This window comes from Crotalus tigris, unplaced genomic scaffold (assembly GCF_016545835.1).
Source record: "Crotalus tigris isolate CLP2741 ecotype Arizona unplaced genomic scaffold, ASM1654583v1 scf7180000018700.580195, whole genome shotgun sequence".
NCBI classification, from domain to species: domain Eukaryota; kingdom Metazoa; phylum Chordata; class Lepidosauria; order Squamata; family Viperidae; genus Crotalus; species Crotalus tigris.
This window is the reverse complement of record NW_024097154.1, coordinates 162,718-177,696: the sequence shown is the minus strand read 5'-3', so window position 1 is coordinate 177,696 and position 14,979 is coordinate 162,718. Positions and strand designations below refer to the sequence as shown.

At 35.9% G+C, this 14,979-nt stretch overlaps 1 protein-coding gene across 1 annotated transcript in view; it reads left to right on the top strand.

Annotated features, from left to right (window-relative positions):
* ANGPT1 (angiopoietin 1) overlaps positions 1-14,979 on the top strand; it is a 129,429-nt gene that overhangs the window by 80,795 nt on the left and 33,655 nt on the right. Inside the window, exons 5-6 of the mRNA XM_039355615.1 lie at positions 8,010-8,137; positions 12,491-12,592. Of these exons, the coding sequence (XP_039211549.1) occupies positions 8,010-8,137; positions 12,491-12,592 (230 nt within the window). The remainder of the gene's footprint in view (positions 1-8,009; positions 8,138-12,490; positions 12,593-14,979) is intronic.

Below are 14,979 nucleotides of genomic sequence, written 5' to 3'. Positions count from 1 at the left end.
TTCCCTCCATGTAGATGCAGTTCCATTGAGGACCACGTGCTGAGTATGGCTGGTCAGCCATCTACAAATCCATCTAGTGGTGATGCTGTCTAACCCACATTTTTCTATCTTATCGATTAGTAGGTTGTGATCTACTTTATCAAATGCCTTACTGAAGTCCAAGTAAGTATATCCACAGCATTCCTCTGATCCACTAATTCTGTCACTTGGTCAAAGAATGCAATAAGGTTTGTCTGGCATGATCTGTTTTTGACAAACCCATGTTGGCTTTTAGTAGTGATTTTGTTTGCCTCTAGGTGTTCACTGATTCGTTGATTGATTATTTTTTCCAGAATCTTCCCAGGTATTGAGGTCAGGCTGATAGGTCTGTAATTTCCTGGACCATTTTTTTCCTTTTTTGTAGATGGGAAATACATCAGCTCTTTTCCAGTCCTCTGGTAGTTCCCCTGTGTTCCAGGATCTTTGAAAAATATAGTTCAGTGGTTCTGAGATCACATCTGCCAGTTGAGAACCTTGGGGTGTAATCCATCTGGTCCTGGTGATTTGAACTCGTCTAGGCTGGACAGGTGCTCACTTACATTTTCTTGCCTATCTTAACTTGTGCTTCTATTCTGTTTTTTATTGCACTATTTTTTGATAGGTTGGTCTGTTTTTTTCCCTTTATGTAAAGACAGATGCAAAAAACGAGTTAAATAGTTCTGCTTTCTCCCTATTGCTTGTCACCAACTTAATGCATGATCCTGATTGTTCCCACCTGACATTAGACAATTTCATTCAAAGATGTTTCTTAGAATTTAATTGATGAAATGCTTCTAAGAAATAATTATAATAATTGGACTTGATCAGCTATATCACTAACCTATATTCAATGGAAAATGGGAATCATCTGCAAAGTAATTAGTAGAATGGCTACTGAGATTATTCAAACTCACGAAGAGACCAATTTATAATTATTCAATTTCCAAATTTATCTTCTTCAGATTAATTAATTTCTATTCAGCATTTAACAATCTCTACATCAGGGGTGCCAAATTGCCAGCCCACGGGCCGTATGCATCATGGCAAAACTACACCTACCCAATTGCTGGCAATGGAAAAAAAGTCACGATACATTGCAATATGTCATGTGACGTTGCAAGTTTGACACCCCTGCTCTACATCATAGTTTTGCTCACTTCGTGGTTTTCAAAATATCTTTAGATTACTGATTCCAAAATTACCAGCCAATTTTTCCAACTAAGAATGCAGGAGTTCTAATAAAAATGCATCAGATACACACTGGAGAGAGCTGATATACTTATGCCCTTCTTTGTTTTTATAGCCCTTCTGATGCCCTGCCTCAAACACTCCAAATGGCTATGAAATTAGATGGCTTTGAAACAATTCTGGGCAAAGCATGATACTGATTATTACACCACTTTGAATGTGTAATTGGAATTTTCCATTTGATTATAGTCTAAGAAAACTACTGTGTCATAGGAATGCCTGTTGAACCAGAATCATCTGTAGTGGAAAAAACTGAAACAATGACTTGTAATTTTGTTTGAAGATTTTATGTCACTCTTGAGAAGCCAGAAGTTCCCAGCTATGTGAAAAGCATTTTGTGAAAATAAACTCAATCCAGAATAAAAATTTTGTGTACAGTGGCGGCTGGGAAGGTGCATCTTTTGAGATTTATACAAAACGTAAAGAAGTCAGTAAGAACTGTGCAGCCATTTCTTCTATCCAACAGTAGTCCATCTGGCCCAGTAGATGCTTACTGGTTCTACAGTGAGGCAGTTTTTCAGACTTCAGAAATCTTTACCTAGAGAGCCCTAGGATTGAACCTGGGACCATAAGATTACAAAGCACATGCTTTCTCAATGAGATATGTTTTTTCCTTCCTAAATTTCCAATTAATGACTACAGTACTGTTTTCTATGAAAGGATATTCAGCATGGAGTCTAAGCTAAACCTGCCTGTTGACCAGCAGACTTTTCCTTGGGAAATGCCTGCTGATGGGTGGCTGGTTAGGGCACAGCTGTGGAGCATTTGGCAAGCTGCATTGTAGTTCAATCCAGGTGCAGCAGGAGGAAAGAGACTCTTGGCATAGGAAGCCCTTTGACTTGGTTGAAAAAATAAAAAAGTGGCTCCATCCTGAAGTAATTACAGGTTGGCATTTTGCCAGCAAAGCAAACATCATTCTTTGTTCACATAGTCATACACACAGAGTGTGAAGTGGAGAGAAAGAAAAAGCATCCTTAAAGAACATCAATCGCTTGCAGCTCCGTTTCATGCCAGGTTTGGGGGAGAAAAAGGCACCTGTAAGAAAGCTTTTGTTCCACCACACTATGCTGAGAAACTCATTTGATATAAATACAAAAGGAACAGTGAGACCTTCATCAATCCTCCTCATCCCCAACTTAATTGTCACCCTTCTTCATAGGGCTGTTATTTAAAAAATATCTTAAGAGGCAAGATTTGAGCAAGTAAACACTTTTTCATCCTGGAGAAATATTAACTGTAAAAAAATTAAGTTTGGTTATTTTGTGTAGGAAAAGAAATTGATCAGAACAATATTTTTTTTTTTTTTTTTTTTTTTTTATTGAAAATTTTTAAATTTTACAAAAACAAATCCCCTTCCCATACCCCCCCCAACCCTACCTCACCCCCCTCCTACCCAACCTCCCAAACCCTCCCCTGGACTTCCCAGAGCTGAGTACAGGCTTAATTGAGAAAAAAACTTAAAACACTTTTAAAACCTAAACAAATTTAAATACAATCATCATTCTATATAAACTCCCTCCAAAAACGCAAATTTAAACATTACTTTCTTTGAATATCTATACCTATAATGTAAAATCTAATTTCTCCCTCTTTCTTTATCCTAATACAAAAAAATAAATATATAAACCTTTGTTATACCATCAAAACTAAATACTCTTAGAAAACTTAAAGTAAATACATATTTCCTTCAATCTTCATAATCTTCTCACCTATCCAAAAAAAAACTTAAAAATCCTAAACAAATCTAGACACATTTAGTTAAACAAATTATTTTCTCTTAAAGATATTAATAATATTTAAAAACTTGAAACACTTTTGAATCCTAAACAAATCTAAATACAATCATCATTCTATATAAACTTCCTCCAAAAACACAGATTTAAGCATTACTTTCTTTCCTAAACAAATCTAGACATTTAATTAAACAAATTATTTTCTCTTAGAAATATTAATAATAATATTTAAAAACCAAATTTAAGCATTACTTGGAACTTAAACAAATTATACTCCCTTCAAAACACAAATTTATTAGAATCCCCTCACTGAAATAAACAAATTATAATCCCTTCAAAACACAGGTTTAAACAATATTATCATTAAAGGTTTAAAACTTAAAGCTGAAATATATTATTATCCCAAAACACATATTTAGACATTACATAAGACATTTTCCAAAAACGATGTAAGTTTTACTTCTCCCACAATCTCAATAGTAAACTTCTTGTCTAAAGTTCTCATTCAATGTCCATAATTTTCTGTCCGATAACCAGTTGCACCCACTATAAACACAAACTTCTTATCTAAAATTTTCATTCAATATCCATAATCTTCTGTCTAATAGCCAGTTACATCTACTATAAGCACAATCCATATCGGTTTCTCTTGCCCGCAAGCATCGAAAAAAATGCGTGGAATTCTGCCCTTGAAGATCGCTCCAAAGAGTTTGTAAGTCCTGGTTGACCCACAAGCTCAGGAATCAGTACCTGTGAAACTTCCTCAACCTCCTTCTTCTGTTGGTCTTTCTCTTTACATTTATATGTTACTTTTTCTTTACATTTATATGTTGCACAAGTCTCAGGGACCGATACCTGTAAAACTTCCTCAGTGAATTCCTCCTTGTGTTGATCTTCACAATTATAAGTTGTACAAGTTATCCTCTGCCCGTTCCTCTCTTGTTGGTGCCCCTCAAGCTGAAATTTCCCAATTTCCATTTCAGGCAGCAATTCCACCCTTGAAGATTGCTCCAGAGACTTTGTAGGTCTAACTTCTCCCAGAGATTCAGAGACCTTCTTCTGTTGCTGCTTTTCTTTGCAATTGTATGCTGCACAAGTTGTCTTCTGTTCCTCAACCTGGACTTGTTGGGGCCTCTCAAACAAGGGTTCCCCAATTTTCATAAATATAGGCTCTTCAAGCTGTAATTCTACATTCTTTTCTTCCAAAACTTTAAACTTAATAGATGGCGATACACATACCCCCAGGACCGAGGTATAAAAATCTTTTGCTTGAGAAACAGTATTAAGTCTATAACATGTCCCCAGGTGGTTCACCACCATTCCAGTCGGGACATCCCATCTGAATAGTATTTTTCTCTTTTTAAGTTCATTTGCTAGAAAAGCAAACTCCTTTCTTCTTCTTAAAATTTTAGATGGGATCTCCTTAAAAATTATAACATCTTGTGAAGCAATTTGAAATCTCTTCTTATAATAGGCTTGCACAATTTCATTGCGTAGAGATTTTTTACCAAAGTAAATTACCACATCTCTTGGCAGATTCTTCTGTGCTGCCACCACAGAATTAACCCTGAATAATTTTTCAATTTCACTAAGTATTCCCTCTTTTTCTTTATTCAAAATCAATGCAAAGTCCTTTGCAACCATCTCTTTCAAATTTCCTTGCAAAGACTCTTCCAGGCCCCTGATTCTTAAGGCATATTCCATTTGTCCATATTGAAGCATAAGAATTTCATTTTCCATCTCTTTTTCCATACTTTCAATTTTCCCCTCCATTATCTCCACTTTTTCATCTACCTCTTCCACATGGGAGTTCATCTTTTCAAGAACAGAAGCAACTCCTTTTAAAGCCAAAACAAAGTCTTGTCTCAAGATCTTATTGTTTTCCTCTAAAATCTTTTTCATTTCTGCCCTAATTTGAATTATGACATCTCCCATCATGTCTTGCAAATCCTTCATAGTTGTTAGCTGACCCCCAGAAGAGGGTGAGACTGTTAATTTAGAAGCTGTAGAAATCCCTGGACGCTTTGGAGCCATCTTAAAAAAAAAACCCTTTAGTCCTTCTTAAAAAATTATAAAAATTCCTTCAAAAATCATAACTCCCTCCAAAGAAGGTCATTATAATAAAAAGAAAAAAGGGGGAAAAAAAAAGAAGAGAAAAGGAATTAAAAAAACTTTACTCCTCCTTAAAAATTGCAAAAATTAAGCAAAAAAAGGAGTTAACTCCATGAATTCAAAAAAAAAGAGGGGGGGAAATCCTTCAAAAAGGGGTCATTGCAATAAAAGGAAAGGAGTTCAGAAAAAAAGAAAAGAGAGAAAGAAAAAAAAAGGGGGAGAAGAAAAAAATAATTAAATAGAAAAGGTCCGTTCCATTTTTTTTTAAAAAAAAATACTTAGAGATACCAAAAACAAACACAAAGATTAAACAAAAATAATAATTCTAACAGTCCATTCCAATCATAAGAAAATAAAAAAGGAAAAGGGAAAGGAAAAAAAAAAAAAAAAAGCACCAAAAAGCCTGCCGGTCAGCATTCTAACTTCCAAAAAAAAAAAAAAAAACACCGAGAGATTTGCCGATCGCCATTTTACTTTCCCTTTCAGCAAAGAAGGAGAAATAAAAAGAGAGAGTAAAAATAGAAACAAGTCTTAAAAACTTAAAATCCAAATAAGTCAAAGAAAGCAAAAACTAAATCCTCTACTCAGCTCTGTCCGTTTAAAAAAAAAACTCACCAGTTCTCTTTAAGCACGGAGGTGTTTGCAGCGGCTCGTTTTGTCCCTGAGGACAAAAACAGCTGGGAAGCGGAGACAAGTCTGAACTCCGTGGGAGCACTCCTTTCACCCCCCAAAAAAAGGACTTGGGGGGTGCAAAAGAGGCTCTACCACTATTCAGACACTCTCTGCCCCCCCCTTTGCCCGGGAGGGGGATTTTGAACCGCTGAACAGCTGATGTCTGCTGTTCATAGCAGTTCTTACACTTACCCAGGAGGACGGCTACAAAGTAGCCGCCATCGCGCGCGCAAAATCCACCGGAAGATCAGAACAATATTGAAAGAAAGATTCCTTGCCGACTATAGAAGAATGGATCCTTAAGGTCTCAAATTTAGCAGAAATGGCAAAGATTTCGGCTTATTTGAAGGATCATTCACAAGAGAGATATATTTCGATTTGGAGAAGATGGATAGATTATATTCAGAATAAATATGGGACTAAAAAGTTCCATTTATTTTACGAATAAATTTTAGAATATTATTATTGTTATTATTATTATTCTTAATAGTTTAGTATAGTGGAATTTTTATTATATTGTATTGTTTATGAATTAGGATTTTAATTTGTTTATGTGATTAAGTTTATTTGCAAACTGTTTACTCTGTGTTAAAGGGGAGTTAAAGTGCATTATATTTGTTTATCTATATAGTTGGTTAATGTTAGTTAGATTATGATTATTATATTTGTTACCCTGTATTCAGCTCTGGGAAGTGGGGGAGAGGAGGGGAGGGGGTAGGATGGGTGGGTTTTGGGATATATTTTGTAATTTTTGTAAAACTTTTTAATAAAAAAGAAAGAAAGAAAGAAATTGGCCAGAAGTCCTTCAAAAGAAGGCAGTTGTTGTAAGGACTGACATATTCTTTCCCCAGGCTGGAGTCACACATGTACATTTCACATTATCTGGCAGCATGAAAGAAGACAGTGAATATTGGGTGATGGGTTTTAGCTGCTGGGAATGTATTAGACCTGTACCATAGGTAATATCAAAATGAAATATCAAAATTAAGGAAAGGCCTGGAAATTTCCACAAACTTTTTTTATATTGATTCTATATTGTAAAGGATAAAAAATATAGGTTTGTTATCTCCAAAACAATATCTTCCATCAAGACATACTAGGCCAGGGGTCCTCAAACTTGGCCTTTTTATGACTTGTGGACTTCGACTCCCAGAATTCCTCAGCCAGCATGCCTGGCTGAGAAATTCTGGAAATTGAAGTCCACAAGTCATAAAAGGGCCAAGTTTGAAGACCTCTGTATTGGGCAGTCAGAGAAAGCACTATGAAAAAAAGGTGACTTCTCAAGTTTCCCCCTGACATAAAGTTGAAAGAGCATATGTAAGCAATGTAATCATCATCCCTTTGTGTTAATAATATATTTAAGTTTCTTGATCTAGTTCTATGCTGCATTGCAGTCACTGAGAGTTTAGACTGTTATGTAACCTTGAGTGTAGGTTTTGCAAGTACTAGCTAAGTTTGCATAGAATTTTTTTTGATATGCATAAACTATAAAAATCATTTACAGTAGAAAGTTTGATTCATAATCAGTTAGAAGAAGGATATAATTGATAAACACAGGAGTTATAAGTTATATCAATTTTATCATTAGTGTATGTGTTTATTTAGAAGTAAATTCTGCTGAATTAACTGGGATTAATTTTCAAGGTGTAGCTTTTCTGTCCATGTCCCCCATGTGATGATTAATCCAGTATCTTCAGCCTGAGATGGTGGGATTCAGAGGTGACCTCCCACAGGTTTGGAAGTAACCCCAGGGTTTCTCCAAAGGTTGACTCCAGCATCTGCCACTGTAACGTGAAATTTAACAGAAGGTAGAAAATATGAAATACATGTTAAATCATCAGATAAATTGTGTTTAGTATGCAGCTCATTAACTTTGAAGTATGGCCTCTGGTATTTCACTTGAATGCCTCAAACAATTCTCAACTTTAAAAGTTTGCACACTCCAAGTTTAGTTTAAGTTTAACTATAGCTTTAAAACAATTAGCAGGCAAGTCACATTTTTGAGCTGCTCCTGCTTCCATGCCTGTCATTATAGAAATGGAACTGAGAAGTTTTTTTTCAGACTCTGCTATTGATTTCTGCATCAAGTTGCTGTTGATGTCTAGAAGACTGCCAGAAAAGTAAACTGGCTAACCTTGTCGCTGGAAGGAATGCCACAATTGGTTGAAGATTTGCTGTGGGTTATTACTGCAGATGTCAATATCATATTTATTTTCTGTTTTGCAGTTTTGCTAAAGAATGCAAAAAGGGAAGAAGAGAAGCCATTCAGAGACTGTGCAGATGCATACCAAGCTGGTTTTAATAAAAGCGGTGTCTACACAATTTATGTTACTAATATATCGGAACCTAAAAAGGTAAAGAAAAGTATGTGTTTCTTTTTAAATATTTAATCCATTCAAATAGATGTTGGTCAAAATTCAAGCAATTAGAATTGGCCTTTGGTAAATGCCACTCTGCTTTTTATTCCTGCTGCTACAGGAAATATGCAGGAATGACTTTCTCTGTAGTTCCTTGTTTTCAAAATCATGTCTTGGGAGGCCTGGAAAAATTGCAGGGGAAGAACAGGTAGATTGGAACTACATGGATCTTGGATCTCTTGTGGAAAAAGACTTGAAGATGATTCAAAAGTCACTTGTATGGTTACTACAGTATAGAAAAATGGAGATCACCATCAGCCCTTTAGCGGCTCCCAAGAGTGGAAGACTGTTTTATTTTTGTTTTTTTAAGATTTGCATTTGGGGAGTTTAAAAGTCAAGACTTAAGAGTTAAGCTACAAACTCCAAGAGATCCTAAAGGCACCCATTTTTTTTCCTTAAACTCCCAAAATGTCATATAAGATGCAGCATTACAGTCACACAAATACAGAGAAGCTGGGTTAAGAAAATTTAGCTTTTCACCTTGTCTCAAGTTTTTTGGGGTAAATTTGGCCTTGTATTCCATCTATTCATCTTTTTGGCGGCAAAGAATTATCAAAAAAGCCTATCATATATGTAGTTAAGTCCTTGTTTACATTAATCAAGTGCTATATTGGAGGAAAAAACCTCCATGTTCAGGATTTGCTATAGGTTTCTGCACATTACAGTTCAGTTATGTACTTTGTTTCCTATACAGAAGAGTTTTCTATGTAAGAAAAAGCAAACAAACCATAAAGTGGACTAAAAGAAACTCTCTGGAGACTAGGATAAAGAATGATTTCTTCCAGACTTATTATTTTTTACTATTCCAGCAATCCAACCAATCCTCACTGGACTGGAGTCTTACTATGATGTTAAGTGAAGCATGTAGAACAACTACTCATATAAAAACACTAAAATATTAGTATAATTTGATCTTCAATAACCAAGAAGTTCTTTCTTTTAAAGGACTAGTGCAAACTGCCCTATCAGTTCAGGGAGTCACAATAGATCAGAACCCTTTGTGTAGTACTGGTTCAAATTGTTCTCAGAAGAGCTGCTAATTCTTCACAAATGAAATACTTGAAGTCTTGTGTAAAGATGAACACTGCATCTCATTACTATTCAATGAAATCGTTCCTTTTACAGGTTTCTGGGCAAATGGTTTTTTTTTTTAAAGGGCACCTGAAACTTCACTTATAGGGAATCAACTTCTTAAATGTACAATCTCTCTCCCCCTCCCAAAGGGAAGTTTGAAAAAAAGTGGAGCTGCTTTAATGAAAACCTGCTTTTTTTGAACATGCAGGCAGCTGTGATGCAGAAATAAAAGGAGCAAGACTTGCATTGCATGATTCCATTCACCATCTTACCAATTTTGATCCCACCCTACACATGTTCCAGGTCCTGTGACTTTCCTTTCACAATGCCTGAAGTCCTTCCTCCAAATCATTTTGTAAGCATGTCCAGTTGAAAGAGTCAATCCATTGTAAAAACAGAAAAGGAGAATGATGTGAAATTCTGCCTGTTTCCTTATGTATCTCAATGTGTGTGTTCAGATTTCAACTTCAAAACATGCTAAAAGGTGTTTAATGGCTGACTGCCTTGACCTTGTCTGGGACATGAGCCAATTAAGGATATTTGTTGGCTTGAAGTATGGAAAGCTAATATTTATAATCACCCTGCCACTCCTGTTACTGTGGCAGGTGTTGCTATCCAATCCATTGCTATGGAGATGACCAGACCACACAATGAATAATTTAGTGTTGTAAATCTCATTGTCATTGTGCATTTTTTCTTTTTGCTTTTTTGCAATACCTACATTACTCAAAATGCAAAAACTTTAAATTTATGTAGGAAAGGATTTTTTTAAAAAAAATTAATTCAAGAGATAATCTGTATACCTTCTATTCCACTTTGCCATTCCAGTTTGTTATAAAAAAAGACAAGTACAGAAAATGGAATGCATATTTCCCTTCTTGTACCATTGTTTTACACAGCGTATAAAGATTTAATATTTGAAAAAAATGTTCAAAACACTGGCCTTTGTGTTCTGTTGAAGCTTGATAATGCACACATTACTTGAAAATGCCTGCTATAAATCCAAGACCCAGGCAGTAGATAAATGTTTGAACTCAAATGCCATGACGGAAGGAAGCCCTGAGCCAAACTATTTTACTCCCATTGGATTTTTGTCCTTTCTTTCTGAAATAAAGTTAACAGATTTGGAGCAATGTACAATGCCTATCCTCTAAGACAATCAGCAGTCTTTGGCTGTGTGTGCAAGTATCAAAGATACACAGTAGAATCAAAGTCATGTAATGGAAACAACCAAGCAACTGTGGTATGAACCATTCATCTTCATGTGAAAGGCATCAGATGGATTCAGCAAAAGATATAATAGTTTGTTTTGAAGAAAAGCATTCAAAGGAACTGGGTAATGGCAACAATTACACTACCAGGAAATACATAAGTTTGGTTCCCTTGTATGATCCTGCATGGAAATAGATAATACTGACTTTTGATGAATTGATATCAGTTTTCAGATCTATTGTTAGCCCAACAGCAGAGTATGGTTTTTTTCATACATGAGCACAATGAGATCGTTCTGGCTCTCATCTAGATTATAAGCATTCAAATGCATGCATCTTAAAGGAGCACTTCCTGAACCATTTATTTGGAAAATACACAGCAGAAAATGAACCTTCATGGAATAGTGGGGATGTAGGGTGTATGGAGATGGTGGCCATGGTAGTGATGGTACTTAGTACATATTTGTATACATGAATCAAAGTAAGAATAGAGCTGGAAGGGACCATGGAGGTCTTCTGGCTCAGCTTCCTGGTAAAGTAGGAGAGCCTACACCATTTCAGACAAGTGACTGCCTAGCCTCTTCTTAAAAATCTCCAGTGATAGAGCCCCCACAATTTCTGAAGGCAAGCTGTTCCACTGGTTAGTTGTCCTCACTGGCAGGAAGTTTCTCTTTAATTCTAGGTTGCTCCTCTTTTTGATCAGTTTCCAACCATTGTTTCTTGTCCTGCCTTTTGGTGCTTTGGTGAATAATGTAACCCCTTCTTCTTTGTGGCAGCCTGTAATATATTTGCTATACTGCTATTGTGTCACTCTTATTTCTTATTTTCTTTAGACTAGCCAAACCAATTCCTGCAGCCATTCTTCATATGTTTTAGTCTTCAGGCCTTTGATCATCTTAGTTGCTCTTCTCTGAATTTTTTCCAGAGTCTCAACATCTTTTTTGTAGTATGGTGACCAAAACTGGTTGCAGTATTCCAGGTGTGGTCTCACTAGGGTTTTATAAAGCGGTACCAATATTTCATGTGATCTTGATTCTATGCCTCTGTTTATACAACCCAGGACTGTATTAGCTTTTTTGGTTGCTGCTGCACACTGCTGGCTCATATTCAAGTGATTATCCACTAGGACTCCAAGGTCCCTCTCACAATTACTATTTTTGAGCCAGTATCTATACTTATACATTTGATTTTTCTTGCCTAAATGTAAATGTGCTCTAATGGATGCAACTTGGTCAGTTTTCTATTTTGGAAGATGTATTGATTAGGTATCACCATGAAGCAAACACTGTTTCCAAAACTAGCATTTAAAAGTTTAATAATCATCTTCTAAGTCAATCTCACTTGCTGTAGAATGTTCTTATATTAATACAATTGTGAAATAAACAAAGCATACATAACATAGGTAGATTCTACCTAAAACAGGATGTCTCAAAGATAACTAGGATCCAAGGACTTTATAATTAATAACCAGATCTTGGAAATGTGATTAAAACATATGGATAATGACTGCAGAAATACAAGGAAAAAACCTTTCAGATAATCTCTCCTTTAGTCACTTATAACAGGGACTGTTGCAATTCACTGCCCTTGAAAATAATTCAGAATGCAGTGATATAGGAGTTTCCCTCCCCAGCTTCAAAAAAATCTGAACATAAAGTGACTGATATTCATTGTTATTCATTGATCTTAGATGAAATAGATTTTAACACTTTAAATGATTCACAGAATTAATTTATGAATTTTATTAGTGCATAAAGCTTGATGGGCTATAATAATTACACAAACTAAGTGCATTATTCTGTTTTATTGAAAGATATAAGCTTGATGTCCAACTTCTTTTTTTTAGAGTTGAAAAGTGGGGGACAGGAGTTATACATTAGCATTTTATTTGCCTTACTACTAACTTTCTCTGAGAAATGGCTATTACTGACCGCAGGAAAAGGAGCAGGCTGGCTCAAGACAAATCAGCATAGAGATGTTTATACATTTATGTTCTTATGTCCAGGTTTTTTGCAATATGGAGACTGCAGGAGGAGGCTGGACAGTCATACAACACCGAGAAGATGGGAGCCTAGATTTCCAAAAAAGTTGGAGAGAATACAAAATGGTAAGATGGAGACATTGTTTTATCATTATTCTTAATTTGAAGCAAAGCTGAACACTGTGTCAATAGCATATACTGGGAACATGGCCATTGAACAATAAACCAGAAGTAACCATGCGGTTCAAGCTTATTATAGCCATCAAGACTCCTTTCTTGATTTGTTTTAATATGAATCATACTTCAGAAAGTTGCTTCATTTAGAAACTTTCTTCCATTCTTCCCCTGTGGATTTAGAGATGTATCTATTGCCTTTGTCCATGGTTTCCATTCTTCTTTTCCAGAGAATGTGTCACACTGAGTAATAACAAAAATGTTAACATTGGTTGAGATCCAAATTCCCCTGTGAGAAAATAGAAAACCCTTCCACCCAGGAATTGCAGGCCTTTGTGCTTCACAGGAGGCCTTCTACAGATCTCTTTGTCTCTGTGAGGAGTTTTCAGAGGATGTGGGGAAAGGCAATCATTTCCTTAAAATGTCTTATGAATAACGGACTTAAACTTCCATGCCATTTTGAATTCTGGTGAATTGTGAAGTGATAGCTGTACTTTGTGCACAGCTAAAATTGAATAGGGTTAGGACTAAACAGTAAATTAAATAAATTTATGTGCAATATGGGGAAGTTGGAATCCTCTGAGGGATATATATTTCTCCTAGTAATAATAGTCAGGCAGAACTGATATGTATCTTCTGGAGATCCTATATGGGTGTCACAGCTCAAGAGAATTTCTAAAATTATTTAAGTTCAGGGCAAGGTTTAAGTTCAAAAAAAAAGAAGAGTTTAGATTCAAACTAGCACCCTGGACAGTTCCAAATGGAATTCAAGGTAGAGACTCATAGCTAGATCACAGCTGGCTTAACTGTAGAGGTAAGTTTATTAGAGTTAATGTTTAACCGTAGTTACTACTCCATTTTAACTGGAGGTTGAAGAGACCACTTTTATTTTAACAATCTGTATCTCCAACAACATTGGAGAAACCATATTTCTGCCACCAATTCTACACTGAAATTCTCTGGGGTTTTTTTATATACTCTTATGTAAAATTTATATAAGTTTTTATATACTCTCCAGATCTCTCATGGTATTTCTAGAAAACCTCTCCAACAATATAAGAGGGAAATTATTAAGTAGTAAGTAGTAAAAAAAAACTGCTTTGTCATAGCCTCAACTGCTATTTGAAATCTGAATCCCAGCATAACATTAAAAAGCAATTTAGACTTAAAAGAAGTTGCATTCTGAAGATGGCAGCTGAAATGTCTCCAATTCAGATGATGGTGACCCAACAGACTTGATATATGGCAATTTTACGGGAAAACAAGTGAACGTGGTTGGCATTTGGGGTAATTCCATATCATGTTTTATTATTCTGAATCTATGGTTTGATTCCTGGATGTAGTGAATAATATTACTTCTTTGTGTAATATGGGACAATCAACTAATCATGGCATTCCTTCCAGTGACAAGGTTAGCCAGTTTACTTTTCCTGGCAGTCTTCTATACATCAAAACTACTTGATGCAGAAATCAATAGCATAGCCTGAACAGAAGCTTCTCAGTTCCATTTCTACATGACAGGCATGGAAGCAGAGCAGCTAAAATGTGATTACCTATTAATTGTCTGGAGCTGCATATGATCCTATCCCTGTTATTATACATGATTTACTCTCCTATCTGGACTTGGGAGTGTATAGCCTGAACACAATGCAGATGTTCCTGAACACAATGCCATCTACTTCATTGTACTGTTTCATATATTCTGTTTCTGCCTGTATCTGTGTTGGATTGTCTTCCTCTTCACTGTGTTGAAGTGTGGGGTAACTAGCTATTTCTCAATTAGTGTGGATGCAGGTCTTCTGTTAATCCATAATCTCTCATTATCATTCTAAGCACTATGCTATTCAGCCCTCTAGATATATATAAAATCTGTCTGACAAATTTTGTCAGGTCTGTTCCTGTGAGGTACTGGACATCCAATCCAAGAAATAAATATGCAGGTAGTCCTCAACTTAGGACCACAATTGAGCTCAGGATTATGATTGTAAATCAGTACAGTCCTTTAACATGTCATCATGTGATTTTACAATATTTTTTGTGGTTATTGTTAAGTGAATGCCATGACCATTAAGCAAAACCATTGTTCACAATGGGAGTATTTTTTGCTGGTAACTGGGAAATGCAAGCCAATTGGCTAGTACCCAAAATATTATTATGTTAACATTGGAGGGGGGGAAGCTATCATACCTTGGAATCTGTGTCATACATACCTTTTGTGGAGTCTGTTCTAATTTTGGATGCTCTCATAAGTCAAGAATTACCTGCGTGCATGTTACAACAGGTGGAAGCCAGTCTTGCTCCATCCCAGAAGGCCTAAGCAGATTGGAGTGATCAGTACT